At 60.1% G+C, this 15,227-nt stretch overlaps 1 protein-coding gene across 7 annotated transcripts in view; it reads right to left on the bottom strand.

The window, feature by feature from the left end:
• PDE1B (phosphodiesterase 1B) overlaps window positions 1-15,227 on the bottom strand; it is a 135,509-nt gene that overhangs the window by 7,003 nt on the left and 113,279 nt on the right. For all 7 annotated transcript variants that reach the window (XM_037884040.2, XM_043532547.1, XM_043532546.1 and 4 more), the window contains 9 exons: window positions 14,663-14,729; window positions 13,841-13,957; window positions 10,020-10,160; window positions 9,080-9,180; window positions 7,928-8,053; window positions 7,099-7,200; window positions 5,681-5,801; window positions 3,123-3,204; window positions 2,824-2,944 (listed from right to left, as the gene is read on the bottom strand). In XM_037884040.2, the coding sequence (XP_037739968.2) occupies window positions 2,824-2,944; window positions 3,123-3,204; window positions 5,681-5,801; window positions 7,099-7,200; window positions 7,928-8,053; window positions 9,080-9,180; window positions 10,020-10,160; window positions 13,841-13,957; window positions 14,663-14,729 (978 nt within the window). The remainder of the gene's footprint in view (window positions 1-2,823; window positions 2,945-3,122; window positions 3,205-5,680; window positions 5,802-7,098; window positions 7,201-7,927; window positions 8,054-9,079; window positions 9,181-10,019; window positions 10,161-13,840; window positions 13,958-14,662; window positions 14,730-15,227) is intronic.

Genomic DNA, 15,227 nt, shown 5'->3' with positions numbered 1-15,227 from the left:
GGGGGTCTGTTCTTAGGAGACTCTTCAAAGTCATCTCATCTAGAGCAGAGAGATTAGCATCTCATTTGCATAAGGATCAGCTGATGGTACTGCCAGAGCTGGATGTTCAGGCAGGTCCCAAAGCTTCCAGCATCTTTCCTTTCATGGCCATGTCGGACTGCATCCAAGGGAATCTCTGGGTGGTGGGGAAGGATGCCCAGGGGAACGTACAGGGCTCATGGGGATACTAGGGCTCGTCAGCACACATGGGGCTGGACGTGGGTAACGTCACTGGAGGAACATCGCTGTGGTCAATGAAGTTCCACTGGGATAAGTGGCCCATTGCTCTGAGCTGGTCCTGGAGCTGGGACTCCTCTGTCCAGATGCCGGCTGGTGGGTCTTGCTCACGTGCTCAGGGTCATGCTTGTGGCCAGATTTGGGGACAGGAAGGAATTTCCCCCCAGGTCAGATTGGCAGGGACCTTGGGGGCAGGGGTTCACCTTCCTCTGCAGCATGCAGCAAGGATCGCTTGCTGGGATCATCTGGGCAGAGCCTACCTAATCAATTCCCTGCCCTGGCAGGGGCCTTGGCCGTTGGTGGCACCTCGGTCTCTCCTCTTCTCTGCCTGTGGCCCACAACAGCGTAGCTTTCTGAGGCCTGAATACATTGGTCTGACTAAAGTCATTGGGCTCAACATAGGGGTGGCTGGGTGATAATCAATGGCCTGTGCTGGAGAGGAGGCCAGGTTCAATGAGCTGATGGTCCATTCTGGCCTTAAACTATGGAGCAAGAGGAGAACCAGGCTCATTCACCCTTCCTAGTAGTGTCAGCATTTTACACATGGGGAAACCGAGGGATTGGGAGGCACGATTTACCTGCAGCCGCATCATGAACCAGTGGCAGAGATGGGACCAGAACCCAGGCATCCTGCTGTCCAGTCTCACGGGCATTCTTCTGTGCTGTGCTGGCTCTTGAGGCCCAGGGGCTCATACAGCAGCACCAGCCTACAGGGGGGTCTGGCCCCTCTGGACAGCATTGGGGGCTGCCTCACTTTACTAGTGTTTCAGTCTAATTCTATTTCTGGACAGGGAGTGCCCCTGAGGGCAGGGTCAGAGGACACAGGCCCATCTAGTCCATGGCACTGCCCCCAGTGAGGAGCTGGCCCAGCCCGGCAGACATCCCCTCCCAACATCTCCAAAACACTTAATAAAGATAAATTCCTCGAGGCTGAATAACCGTCCCACAGCCAGAATGGAGACACCGGCAGAGGTTTTCCTGATCCTTGGGCTGTGGAAGGCCCAGGCTCACATCCATGCTCTGAATTGGGCTAAGCTGGACCTGGACGCTGTGTCTCCCCAGCCAGTGGCAGATTAATGATTTTGCCACCCCTAGGCCCTGAAATAATTGCCGCCCCCATAAGAACTTGTTTTTGGTTTTTTTTACAAATTCGCACCCTTGTTGGTGGTTTCAATACGTGCTGTGACTGGTAGAATCGCGGCGTCCATAGATGCCGATTCTGTGGGTGCTCCGGGGCTGGAGCACCCATGGAGGAAAATTGGCGGGTGCAGAGCCCCCACCGGCAGCTCTCCGCCCCGCGCCCGGCCCCAGCTCACCTCTGCTCTGCCTCCTCCCCTGGGCACATCGCTGGGTTCTGCTTCTCCCTGCTCCCTGCCAGCGCTTGTGCATGAAACAGCTTTGCGCGGCTGGGAGGAAGAGGGGGGAACGCCGCACGCTCAGGGGAGGAGGTGGGGCTGGGATTTGGGAAAGGGGACCAATAGGGGCAGGGAGGGGCAGAGTTGGCAGGGGGACTTTGGGGAAGGGGTTGGGAAGGGGTGGAGTTGGGGCGGGGGCGGGGGGGCACGAGCACCCACCGGCGCCGGGGGAACTTGGCGCCTCTGGCTGCTATTATAAATTTGCCGCCCCTTCAAATTTGCCGCCCGAGGCTTAGGCCTTGTCGACCTAGGCGATAATACGCCGCTGTCCCCAGCCCCGGTGAGCACCTGGCCCGCTGGGTACTTTGGGGTGCGTCTCTCTCGCTTTCTCTCTGGGTTTTTGTCAAAAAGGTCTAAAGGTCTCAGTTCTGTCCCAATGTGGAACTAAACCAAATGCCAAAACCTGGACAGTTTTCACACCATGAAATCCTTGTTTTCTTGCCAGCTCTACTTTGTCCCCCCACCCCCACTGAGAACAATTGGGATCCTCCCCTCCCCCTTTCCCCATCCTTGAACACAATGAAGAATTCCCCTCCCCCCAGAACAATGAGACCTGCTGGGACAACCTGGCCCTAGGGCTCTGGGTTCTGCCCATGAGATCCAGGCCCCAGGCCCCCAACAGTGTAACCACCTCCTGGAGGGGGGATTGAGGCAACACAAGGCACCAACAGCTCCCCTGCGCCAGGAGGCCTGGAGCCGGCCAGTCAGTGACACCCCAAAACTCTGTGGCACCGGCTGGGAAGGAATCAGTGACTTGCCTAGGCAGTCCCCACTGACCAGACTTCGACCAGGACATGCAGCTTGCCCTGCCCTGCCCTGCCCTGCCCTGGGGATCTCTGCAGTCAGAGGTGAACACAGCACCCTCACTTCCCTTGGCACAAGAGGTCTGGACTGGGCCTATGTACTGAGTGTGCAGCCTGGGAGCCAGGACTCCTGGGTTCCAATCCCAGATCTCCTATATGCTTGCTCTGTGTCCCTTCCCCGTGTCATGCCTCAGTTTCCCCACCTGGAATGTAGGGATAGTGATACGACCCTGCATTCCTGAGCACGCTGAAAAGCTACAAGGGCATCAGTGCTAGTAACACTCCCCTGAGCTTTCTAGCTGCTGTGTGTCCCCGATGCTAGTGCTCACCTGCTCTGCTGGCTGGAGGAAGACTTAGACTTGGAGCCTTCTTCCACCAGCGGGAGGACAAACTTCTCCGCCACGTCCGTCAGCACCGAGAAAGTGGGCTCCACGATGAAATCGATGAAACCTGCGGAGGCAGAGGGAGGTGGCATTAGAATGCGATGCACCTGGAACCCCACTGGGCCACGGACCCCTGAGCCAGCAGGGCTGCGTGCACAGATATGAGGGCATGGCCTGGCCCAACGGGCAGGCAAGTCACCAAATATATCAGGGCAGGTGTGTGGCGGGGGGAGGGAGCGACTCACCGATCTGGGACTGGGCCACCAGCGTGGACTTGCGATCACAGAGCGGAGAGAAGGGCAGGCCCAGCTCAGCCTCCTTGTCCCCCTGCGGGAAACGAGACAAAGAGCACCATTATCCCTGCCAAACGCCTGGGGCACCCAGCCCCAGGGTGACGCAAGAGCAGCCTGGGCACAGGAGAGGGATTCATGGACTCAGCTACTGCTCTGAGCCTGGGAAATACGAGCCAGGACACCTGGGTTCCATACTCAGCTGGTCCAAAACACAGGATTCAAACTGTCCCTGGGCATGAGGCTCAATCTATCTGCCACTGAGCAGCCCGGCCCCGGGGGCAGGACAGCAGGTGTGAAGCCCAACCTACTCGATCTGCACACGACTGTCTGTCTGTGTCTCCGGGAGTGAGTTTGGTTCACACAGTGAGTGTTTGTAGCTGCAAATGCCTGTTTTCACACGCCAGCGGGGATGATGCTGTCGCGCCCCGAGGCATCGCAGGCCCCACGCCGCTGTCGCGCCCCGAGGCCACGTGGCATCGCAGGCCCCACGCCGCTGTCGCGCCCCGAGGCCACGTGGCATCGCAGGCCCCACGCCGCTGTCGCGCCCCGAGGCCACGTGGCATCGCAGGCCCCACGCCGCTGTCGCGCCCCGAGGCCACGTGGCATCGCAGTCCCCACGCCGCTGTCGCGCCCCGAGGCCACGTGGCATCGCAGTCCCCACGCCGCTATTGCGCCCCGAGGCCACGTGGCATCGCAGTCCCCACGCCGCTGTCGTGCCCCGAGGCCACGTGGCATCGCAGTCACCACACCGCTGTCGCACCCCGAGGCCCCACAACATCGCAGTCCCCACGCCGCTGTCGCGCCCTGAGGCCCCACGACATCGCAGTCACCACGCCGCTGTCACGCCCTGAGGCCCCACGACATCGCAGTCCCCACACCACTGTCGTCTCCCGAGGCCACGCGGCATCGCAGTCCCCACGCCACTGTCGTCTCCTGAGGCCATGCGGCATCGCAGTCCCCAAGCCGCTGTCGCACCCCATGGCCCCACGGCATCGCAGTCACCACGCCGCTGTCGCACCCCGAGGCCCCACGACATCACAGTCCCCACGCTGCTGTCGCGCCCCGAGGCCCTGCGGCATCGCAGTCCCCATGCCGCTATTGCGCCCAGAAGCCATGTGGCATCGCAGTCACCATGCCGCTGTCGCGCCCCGAGGCCAAGCGGTATCGCAGTCACCACACCGCTGTCACACCCTGACGCCCCACGGCATCACAGTCACCACACAGCTATCGCGCCCCATGGCCTCATGCTATCACAGTCAGCACATGGCTGCCACGCCCCGTGCACAGAGCAGGGAAGGAACACCACTCTCTGTCAAAGGCTTCTGGAGGCACTTGGGACGGTTCAGTGGCTCCTTGGCAGTTAATTGGATCGCTGAGCTGTCACAGGGGAATGTTCCTCATGATGGCTGGGTCCCATTCCTAAAATCCATTCCAACCAGCCAATGTCTCGTATCACCCACCCCAGACCCAGAGGCAGCATGAGCAAGTTCACTGAGCGCTGGGCTTGGGGCCATGATCTGCTGGTTTCCATATCCAGCCCCACCATGTGACTTTGCCTCACCAGGCCTCAGTTTCCTCATCTGTAAAATGGGGTTCGTGCTGTTTCCTTGATTGGTGGCAAGCAAAGTTGTGTCTAACAGCAGTGGGAGAGTCAGGACTCCGTGGTTCTCTTCCCCAGCTCTAGGATGGAGTCTAGAGGTTAGAGCCGGGGAGGCAGGGAGGCAGGGCTCTGGGATTCTCTTCCCAGCTCTAGGAGGGGGTCTAGAGGTTAGAGTGGGGGAGGCAGGATTCTGGGGTTCTCTTTCCAGCTTTGTGAGAGGAGTGGGGTCTAGTGGGATCCAGTGGGGGTGCGGAGGGAGTCAGGACTCCGGGGTTCCGTTCTCAGCTCTGCTACTTGCTTTGAGCCATGTTCCTTCCTCTCTCTGTGCCCCACCCTTGCTGCCGGGGAACTCCATTATTTTGTGCAGCCCACAAGCTCCTTGGCTGGAAGAGGCTCTGGGCTCGGCTCTCTGCTGTCAGGGGGGCTGGGTTCGGAATCACTGCCCCAGCCAGCAATACCCAGCTCAGCAATGGCTCAGAAAGGCTGGTTGGTACTGCGGAATCACAGGGAAGATTGTGCCACCAACAGGGCGACACGGGGCAGGCCCACACTTGGGGGCAGACCGAGGGGGGTCACAGCAGGGATGGCTGAGCTCCAGTGCCTTACCTGGGGCCCTCGGGCTGTTAGGCTGCGTAAGGGAATCGTCCTGCCCTGGCCAAGAGGAGCCGGTTCGGGGGAAGCCTGATCCCACTCTCCACCGGCAGCCTGGGTATGGACTCTCCCTGGCAGCGGGTGACACTGAAATCACTGGGGATCTCTCCCCTCCTGGGACAGGTTCCTGAGGCTGCAAGCTCCTGGGTCCCCTGAGCTGCTTCTGACCAAGGCCTGGAACCCCATGGGCTCGTCTGGTTTTCAAGGGAGCTGGGAAGAGCTGCAGGCCTTGGGGACCGGCTGAGCCTCCCCATGGTACCTGTCTGAAGAACTCCTCCATCAGAGCCTTGGTCCAGCGGCTGTGGACGCTCCATTGCTTGGTGGGGTGGCTGATGTCGGCTGCATGCAACAGCAGCGACAGCGCTTTCGATTTATCGATCCTGCAGAGGGAGGCGCAAAAGGCGTAGTGAGGGAGGGGCCCTGCTCTCTACCCGGCCTCCACCCAAGCACGGTCTGGCCCCATCACTCTTCACCCCTGGCGCCCAGACACAGCCCAGCACACCTGGGCACAGAGCTGTGTGCACACCTGCACACAGGCACGTTCACACACACCCACCGCCACGCACAGACGCAATTCAGCTCAACAGTGTGCAGGCTATTACCATCATCTGCTCTGTCCGTCTGCATCTCCCCGGCCAGAGCCAGGGATTCCAGCCTCCAGCCGAGCCAGAGCGAAGCTGTTAGAGCCAGACTCCAAGGGTCCATCTAGGCTGCAGCGGGAGCCGTAATTCCCAGCTCCGATGGAGCTAGTGCGCTGAACACAGCAGTGTGGCCACGGCACCATGGCAGCGAGAATACACTGCCTGAATACACACCCAGGATTTCACATGGGATTTTCACCTGCACCACCACCCATGCCACTGCGGGCACGGTGCTCTTTGTAGCATGTTACCTCCATCAAAGCTACCGAGTGTCCGTACACCCAAGCTGGGAATGACAGCTCCAGCCGCAGGACAGATTGACCCCACGTGACTGAGAATCCACTGCTCCCCGGGGCCAGTTGTTCCAAGGGTTAATTCTCCTCACTTAACCTTTTGCACCTTATTTCTAGCCTGAATTTGTTGAGCTTCTGCTTCCAGCCATTGGATCGCGCTCTGCCTCTGGGTGCGAGATTAAAGAGCTCTCTGCTCTCAGAAATCTGCTCCTGTGTAGGGATTTACAGGCCAGGATCAAGTCAGCTCTTACCCTGCTGTTTGATAAGCTAAGTAGATGGAGCTTCCCCAGCAGGCAGTTTCTCCAGCCGTTGAATTGTCCTTGTGGCTCTTCCCTGAACACTCTCCAATTTGTCAACATGACGCATGCAGACACATGTACACGCACAGGCACATGCATGCAGACACACATCTGTGGACATGCAGGCGTGTGTGGACATACGTGTGCGTACACATATGCACACAGACCTGCACAGCCAAAGCATGCGCACACACACACACACCATGCACACCCCCGCCCAGCACACATCCCACTGCCAAAATCCACGCGTGACACACACATTTCTGTCACCCACCTCAGCTGCACACAAAGCCACCCGTGCTCATAAACTTCCTACGTGCACAAAGCATCTTCCCCCCACCCCCCCGCCAACACCACCTCTTGCTTCCCCTTGAAGCAACACTTTCCTTCAGCGGCCCGGAAAGACACCTCCACCCCGACCTCCACCCCCACCCCTTCACTCACCTCTCCAGCTGCTGGAGGGAGGTTTTCATGGACTTGACCTGCTGGAAGTGACAGGACATGTCCGTGGCCAGGACCATCTCAATCACCAGGGACCGCAGCTCCCTGCCCCATGTGGAGAAAGAGACATGTGATCACTCCTGTACAGCCAGCCACTCAGCCCGTTGCACACGCCCCACCCATTGCATTTTATGAACTAGCCCCTTTGCGGCTGCTCTGTCAGCACAACACAATGAACCTGAGCTGGCAGCTGCCCCCAGCGCTCCCCATTAAGGGGTCCCCCACACAGAGAAGGCTCAGAAATAGAATTAGCAGAGCCTCAGGCTGAATGAGCTCCCGGCCCCATTCCCCACCAGGCCCTCAGCACCACCCTCCGTGCATGAATCTCAGAGAGACGTACCCCCATCATTAACCGCTTCCACCACGATGGGGTGCTTTACTGTCGCTCCGTGCTAAAAATCCCATCAGCCACTCACTAACTAGGCTTTTTGTGCTGTGTCTGTACAGTGCTAGCACACGGGGTCCTGCTCCAGGACGAGGGCCCCTAAGTGACACAGTAACTCAACCAATAAATCATAAACACGGAGGGGAGGAAGGTCCCCTCTCTGCCTCCATTTCGATTTGGGACGGGGGGGCCGATGTCTGTATCTGCTGCCCAGTGTTCTCTGCGCTGAGCGGATACATATGATCAGAGGCAGACACCTGCGATGTGCCCCCTGCTGGCCAGATGAGCAGCATGATTAGCCACTTATTTGCAACCCCGTGGCTGGCAGAAGTGAAAGGGACACGGGCTCTGGGGGTCCTGCAGAGGGACGGGAGGGCAGGGCCTTACACAAACTCATCCTTGGCCAGATTAATGAAGATGTTCATCTCGTCCTCCTGCATCATGCGGAAGACGGCGCTGATGTGGTGGTTCTCCAGCACCGAGCGGTCGTTGTACAGGATGGCGCAGTCAGACCTGGGACCAGAGGAGCCATGGCTAAGATTTGGGGCTGGGGAGAGGCCACCCCGGGCAGGCAGCCGGCTGCTATCACAACCACATCACTGAGAGATGAGTGAACCAGCACAGCGTAGACAAGATTGGGCCTGATTCTGTACCAGAGCCCATGCTGGAAGGGGTCCAATTCTTCATGGAGTGCAGACCAGGCCCGATCCTTCACAGAGCGCAGACCGGAGCAGGCCCAATCCCCCCAGAGCGCAGGCTGGAGCGAGCCCAATCCTCCCCTACGAGCACAGGCCGAAATGGGCCGGAATCCCCCAGAGTGCAGACCAGAGCGGGCTGAATCCTTCCCCAGAGCACAGGCCGAAGTGGGCCCAATCCTCCACAGAGCTCAGGCTGGAGCAGGGATGGGCAAACTATGGCCCGCCAGCCATTTTAATCTGGCCCTTGAGTTCCCGCTGGGGAGCGGGATCTGGGACTTGCCAGCGCTCCAGCCGGGGAGCAGGGTCGGGGGCCGCTCCACGCAGCTGCTGGAAGCAGCAGCATGGCCCTCTCTCCGGCTCCTATGCGTAGGGGCAGCCAGGGGCCTCCACTCTGCATGCTACCCCTGCACCAAGCACCGCCCCTGCAGCTCCCATTGGCTGTGAACCGCAGCCAATGACAGCTGCCTTGCCGTGCCTGAGAGGGGACAAGCCGCTGCTTCCCGGGAGCCGCTTGAGGTAAGCGCCGTCCAGAGCCTGCACCCCTGAGCTTCTCCCCATGCCCCAACACCCTGCCCCAGCCCTGATCCCCCTCCTGCCCTCCGAACCCCTGGGTCCCAGCCCAGAGCACCCTCCTACACCCCAAAGTCTTCATCCCCAGCACCACCTCAGAGCCCGCACCCCCAGTCGAAGCCTGCACCCCTTCCCATACCCCAACCTCCTGCCCCTGCCCTGATCCCCCTCACGCCCTCCGAACCCTGCGGTTCCAGCCCAGAGCACCCTCCTACACCATAGGATCCCGGGCTGGAGGGGCCGTGCCATGCGCTGCCACCTGGGCACTCACTTGGTCTGAATGTGGAAGCTATTGGTGGTGCCCGTGTGCTCATAGTCGTGGATGGCAGCTGCAAAGATGATGGCCAGGATCTCAATCTCCGTCAGACAGTGCTGGGGGGCAAAGACTCTGTTAGTGCCCAGGCGGGGCCCTGCCCAGCTCAGCACCCTGGCCTGTCCCTGGGCAGAGGTGCAGGAATCACTGCTCCTACATAACCTGGAGGGGGAGGAAGGTTGGCAGCAGGCACCTTAATATAGTGACCCCAAAACGTGTGTCCCTCCAGCCTGTTCCTGACTCCTTCTCATGGGCTGCAGCCCAGGCTATGCTGGCAGCAGGGCAGACACAGGTGCCAGGTGCAGGTGATGGCTGGGCTGGGCAGGAGGAAGCAGCCAGGGCCCGCCCAGGGAGCTGGGAGAAGGAGGGCACTCAGCTCCATTCACCCTCCTGACGCTGGGCTGGTTTCTCCACCTGGCCGTTTCTGTGACGGTGGAGAGGCCGCTAGGGGGCGCTGTGCTCCTTGGTAACAATGCAGCCCCTTGCACTGGAACCAGGGGAACCAGGCAGCTCTTACATGGGTTTGGACCAAGACCCAGATCCCAGTACCCCCAAACTCTGGGGAAGTGGTGCTGGATCTGACCCACTCCCAGCCTGGGCCCTGACTCTAAAACTGGCTGAACCGAACTCTGGATCCCCACAAACCTGGGAAAGAGCCAGGACGGAGCTTCTCCCTCCCTGTCTTGTGCAACTAGGAGCTTGGAGCAGCTGCTGGTGAGTGCTGTGGGAGATCCCCTGCCCTCCACCCGTGGGCACCAGGGAGGAAGTAGTAGCATGCCCTGATCGTCCCACCTCCCCCTATTAGCCACCACCCAGTGGAGAGACCAGACCGTGACCCCTCAGCATGAACCCAGGTGAGGGGCCCTGGACACAGCCAGCTGGCACAGTGCCCACATACCACCATGCCAGTGCGCAGCAGGAAGCAGTGCACAGTCTGGGTCACGTCAGCCGCGTGGATCTGGTTGTGGTAGGGGTTCTTGTATTTCCCATAGCCAGCCTCCAGTGCGTCCAGTAAGGTCATTAAAAACACAGTGGGGATCTGCGGAGCAAGGAGACGGGGGTCAGGCTGCAGCACCAGAGCCCTGAGCCGGCAGCATGCAAGCCGGGCGCCCCTTGTGCGCTGCGGGGGTATCTGTCTGCCAGAGAGGGCTGCCAGCCTGCACTGGAGCCAGAAATATCACCACGTAATAACCCTAGGGGCAGCCAGGAAGGATTGATGGAGAAATTGAGACACAGAAACAGCCAAGTGACTTGCCAAAGGCTGCCCAGGTGGGAAAAGGACTCAAGCACACCTGGCTCCCAGACCTGTGCTTGTGCCACTAGGCCACAGATCTCCGAGCTCCCCCCAGGGCAGTGGCCTGCTCTCCCACTGTGGTTTTGGGGGATCTTGTTCTATTTGCTGATGTCAGACGGGCTCAGGCCTCATCCTGCAGGGACTTACTCCCTGGAGTAACTGCTGCTGCTCCCATGGGTAAAGCCACATGTGTCTTTGAGCAGTACCTGCAAAGAGGCCAGGGAGTGAATGGGCCCCAGGACTCCCCCAGCCATTGAGGGGCTCCATGGGGCCAGGCTGAGGCTGAGGCCCACAAGCAGGGGGCAGCCCTGCCCTGCCTGTTCTACGGTATGGCAGCTGCCCGAGAGCTGCATGGCCCAGGGAACACCACGCTGCCAGCCCCGTTGCCAGAGCCCTGCTATACGCAGAGGGCAGAGAGCAGACAGGGGGTGGAGGTGCTGTATGTCAAGTCCCGACCCTGATGTGAGTGGGGAGAGGAGCATCACACCTGAGTCCGTTCCCTCGGGGGCAAAGGGGAGTCTGCTCCAGAGATTGGCACGTGGAGACAGCCTCTGCTTCTGCTCCCCCTCGCCCCATCACAGCCTGTCCGACACCTCTGCTCTCCAGCCAGGGGCAGTCAGTGCAGCACCCGGCACAATGGGCTCTGACCCCGGATTGGGCTCCTTGGTGCTACCATTTGGAAAATCAACAATGATCTAGACCAACACACTGTCAGAGCTTCCAGCCTCCTCGGGCCACCGCACCCACCGTGGCTGCAGAAGGGAAGCACCAATCTGCTACGCCAGGGTCCTTGACCTATATGCCATGAGTGTGGTGCCTGTGGGAAGGTCTCTGGGATTGGGGCTCGACTCTGCTCACAACAATCTGGAGCAGCGCCAGCGACTCCCAGCCGATGTACGGCAAAAAGCAAAGACGGGCACTGGAAATTGGGCCCTGCAGGGCACTTGTGCTGCCCAGCGCAGCACCATGGACTCCCTTGCCCATTGCAGCCCTGTGCCCACTCCAGCCCCTCCCACCCAGGCACCCAGACAGGGCTGGCTCGGAGTTTAGTACATCTTCTGCCCCATGTGATCAATGCTCGGGCAGTAACCGTGGCAGCTCTTGGCACGTGACCCCTGCCAGAAGCCATTTTGCCTCAGGGCAGCTCCCTGTACCCAGCCTGGCACTGAGCAGCCAGGACCCCTGAATGAGCCTGTGTCACTGATGTGGACAGTCTCCTCCTCCAGGTCCCTGTGTGGCAAGGCGTCCCAGCATGCACTGCTCCATGGTGCTGTTCTGTGCACGTCTCCTGAGTGCGCTGTCCCTGTTGAGGCACCACGGGTAGCTGCCCGGATTTTCCCAGCATGCACTGAGGCATGCACTCAGGCAGTGTGTCTGGGGTGGATGCGTGGTCATGCTGCAGCAGGGACATGGCTCAGACATGTTGGTTGCCACCTTCTCGGAGGTGTTGGGCACCGGCTGTTTGCATGGATGGGCCAGTGCCTGAGATGGCCCCTTTCAGCCATGCTGAAAAGCCACCAGGGGATGTGATCTTGGGAACCACAGACCCCTGCCTTCCCCTTGCTCCGTGGCTCTGCCTGGAGCAGTCCCAGAGAGCCCATTAGCATCTCCTTCCTGCTAGAGCCCAGGAGCTCCCGATCCCCCCATCAGTCACCAGCATGTGGGTGGGAAAACACCCTGCGTGTGGGCACCACAGCTTTGCCCCAGGCAGCGATGCCAGCTTGTGCAGGGGACCAGGGAGCTGCCCCCAACCTGTCTCGAAGGGCTGGGGCACTGACCTGGGGAGGTGGCTCACACACCGCTCCCCACGCTCCACAGGCGGGATGCTGACGGAGCCCCCTGCTCTTGCAGTTTGTTCCATGGTGTGAAATACACGTGTTTCTGCGGGGACCTTGTTTTATCGTTTCACAGACGGGATCATTAGATCATCTAGTCTCAGCCCCTGGGCAGCACAGGGCAGCGGATTTCACCCAGACACCTGGTACCAAGTCTAAAGACTTGCGCTTAATCAAAGCAGGTTTGGCCCCAGCAGAGAAGAGGAGAGATTGAGGTGGCACTAATGCCCAAGGCCCCTGCCATGGCAGGGAGCTGATTAGGTAGGATCTGCCCAGAGGATCCCAGCAGGTGATCCCTGCTCCCTGCTACAGAGGAAGGTGAAAACCACCGGGTTCCTGCCAATCTGACCTGGGGAGAAAATTCCTTCCCAACCCCAAAGCTGGCGACTGTGTGGCCCTGAGCACATGAGCGAGATGTGTGCCTGTGTCATGCCTGGACAACGGAGAGCATTGGAGAGAACAGGAAAAGCAAGTAGGGCTGTTCACACAAACCTCATCCCCATCAGTTACTGTCAATGGGCGAACATAACCGGCCCAGCAAGGGAGCGAAGAAAAACAGTCAATGCTTGGACAGACATGCACACCTGGGCACTGACATGCACACTCAGGCACACACACGCCCAGACATGCACACATGGGCACATACACACACATACATGCACAACCAGGCACAGACATGCACACCCGGGCACACACACGCCCCGACACGCATGCCCGGGCACACACACGCCCCGACATGCACATGCAGACTCACAGGCATGCATACTCCTAAGCCACACATGCATGCACATCCCTACTCATGCACACACGTGCAGACTGATACACATACGTGTGCATATGTAACCCAGGCCTGCTGGGAGTGGCACTCTGGCCTCCGCTAGTGGTACCTAGCCCAGCTAGCGATTGATGAGTCTCTGCTACCGCCTTGGCTAAGATTTTTAGTTCATGCGGTAGAGACTCATGCATTGAGCTCCAGAGGTCCCAGGTTCAATCCCGCCCAGTGTCTGAGGGCGTTACACATACACACGCACACACATACCCACAGGCGTGCACATGAACCCTACCTAAGCCTCTGCGGAGCCGGGAAGGTCGCCGTGACCTCTCCATTCAGCTGGCTTAGAGAAAAACTCAGGGGATCTCTTCTCCACAAGGCCCAGCCCTTCCATTGATAAACAGAGGCCGGCACCCAGCCCCAGGAATGGGTCCAGGGCTGCTGTGACCACACCGGGCCTGTTCAGGTGCTGGCTCTGCTGGCCACACCCCTGCACTGTGTCCCCCAAACCTCCTTTCCAGCTGAGTGCTGGGGACAGATCTGGGCTGTGTAGAGGGTTGGAGATCCTGGTATCACTCATGGGCTCCTGTTCCACTGCCCATTGGATCTTCCAGCCCTTTGGGGCTGAGTGGGCAGGAGGCTGCTGATGGGGCATGATAGAGGGCAGGAGCCTGGGTTGGGGTTGGGGGCTGCTGATAGGGCTTATGGGGCAGGGGGGGCTGGTGATGGGGCCTGGTGGGGACAGGGGACTGGTGATGGGACATGGCGGGGAGCAGGATGCTGGTGGGAGGCGGGGGGGAAGGTGGCAGGCTGCTGACCTTGAAGCGGCTGTTGAGGTTGTGTCTGGTGAGCAGCTCAAAGACAATGGTGCGCAGGGCGTGGTCCTCCGTCACCCTGTTCAGCGCAAACACGTCGAAGCACCACAGGTCCAGGGTCTGCGGGAGAAGGCAGAGCGGAAGTCACACCTCCGCTCCGTGCAGCAAGGCTGGCGAGGGACAGGCAGCTTGGCGCAGGGCCGTGGCAGGAAGGGGGCGCACTGCCTGAACCAGGCTGGGAGGAGCTGGCATAGGGCTAGGCTGGGTCCCATTCCAGGTGGCAGAGTTACATCCAGGGGGCATTTGAAACACCCTGTATCCAGCACAGGCAGCATGAGCTGCGAATGGGTGCAGGGGCAAAGCGTCTGACCTAGGGAAGCAGGACAGGGAGGGGCACCGACACCCCAGCTAAGGGTAGGAGGGGGGTTGTGCCTATGGTTGTGAGGGGCCCTGTCCATCAGCCTGGTGCAGCCCTGCCCGGCAGATACAAGCAGGCCCATGCTGGGCATGTCACAGGAAGAGGTGATGGGGATTTTCAGGTGCTGGGAGGGGACAGCGCTCGCGTGGCACGGCAGGGCTGGGCCGGGTGACCCCTCCCAAGCAATGGGCATAGCAATGCAGCCTTCGTGGGGCCAGCTTTGGCTCTGCCAGCACAGGGTAGAGTCATGCTCGGCTCTGATGGCCACAGGGAAACAGGGGTGAGCAGCACAGAGGATGCCAGGCTGCCACTGGCTGCCGCCTCCGCCCCCATGGGAGCCATGGCCCCTCTCACGGGCAGGGTCAGGGGCATGGGGAGCAGCAGGCACCTCCCCTCCCTGCTGTTACCTTCAGGCAGTTGATGACAGAGGTGGAGTAGTTAGGCCCCACGGCTGTGTACGTCCGGCGGAACATCCTGCAGGGAAAGGGAGCAGCAGGTGAGACTGTGGCCCTGCTCCCCATCTGCCAGAAGAGGGCGCCAAGGCAGGTAGCCAGCCCAGAGAGGCAGATCCCCTGCCATGAGAGGCAAGGGATGTGTGTGATCCTGCTTGACCCTTCCCCAGAGTCTCAGAGCACTCAGCAGACGTTCAGCCTCATTCTCCCCAGTGTGGGGAGCATCCCTGGGCACAATATGGGAAACTGAGGCACAGAGAGGGGCGGTTACTATACTATCTCCCTTCCCAGAGCCAGGTATGGAACCCGGGAGTCCAGACTTCCTGCTCCCCCACTCTAACCACTAGACACCATTCCCCTCCCAGAGAGTCCTGGCTCCCAGTCCCCATGCTGAAATCACCAGATCCCAGTCGCCTCCCAGATCCAGGAATAGAACTGAGGAGTCCAGCTCTCAGCCCCCTCCACCAGGCAGGGAGCTTTCTCCCTACATGCCAATACAGCACCCTGCAAACTCCCCGTA

Source organism: Chelonia mydas, chromosome 20 (assembly GCF_015237465.2).
Source record: "Chelonia mydas isolate rCheMyd1 chromosome 20, rCheMyd1.pri.v2, whole genome shotgun sequence".
In the NCBI taxonomy this organism is placed as follows: domain Eukaryota; kingdom Metazoa; phylum Chordata; order Testudines; family Cheloniidae; genus Chelonia; species Chelonia mydas.
This window is presented reverse-complemented; position numbering and strand designations above follow the sequence as displayed.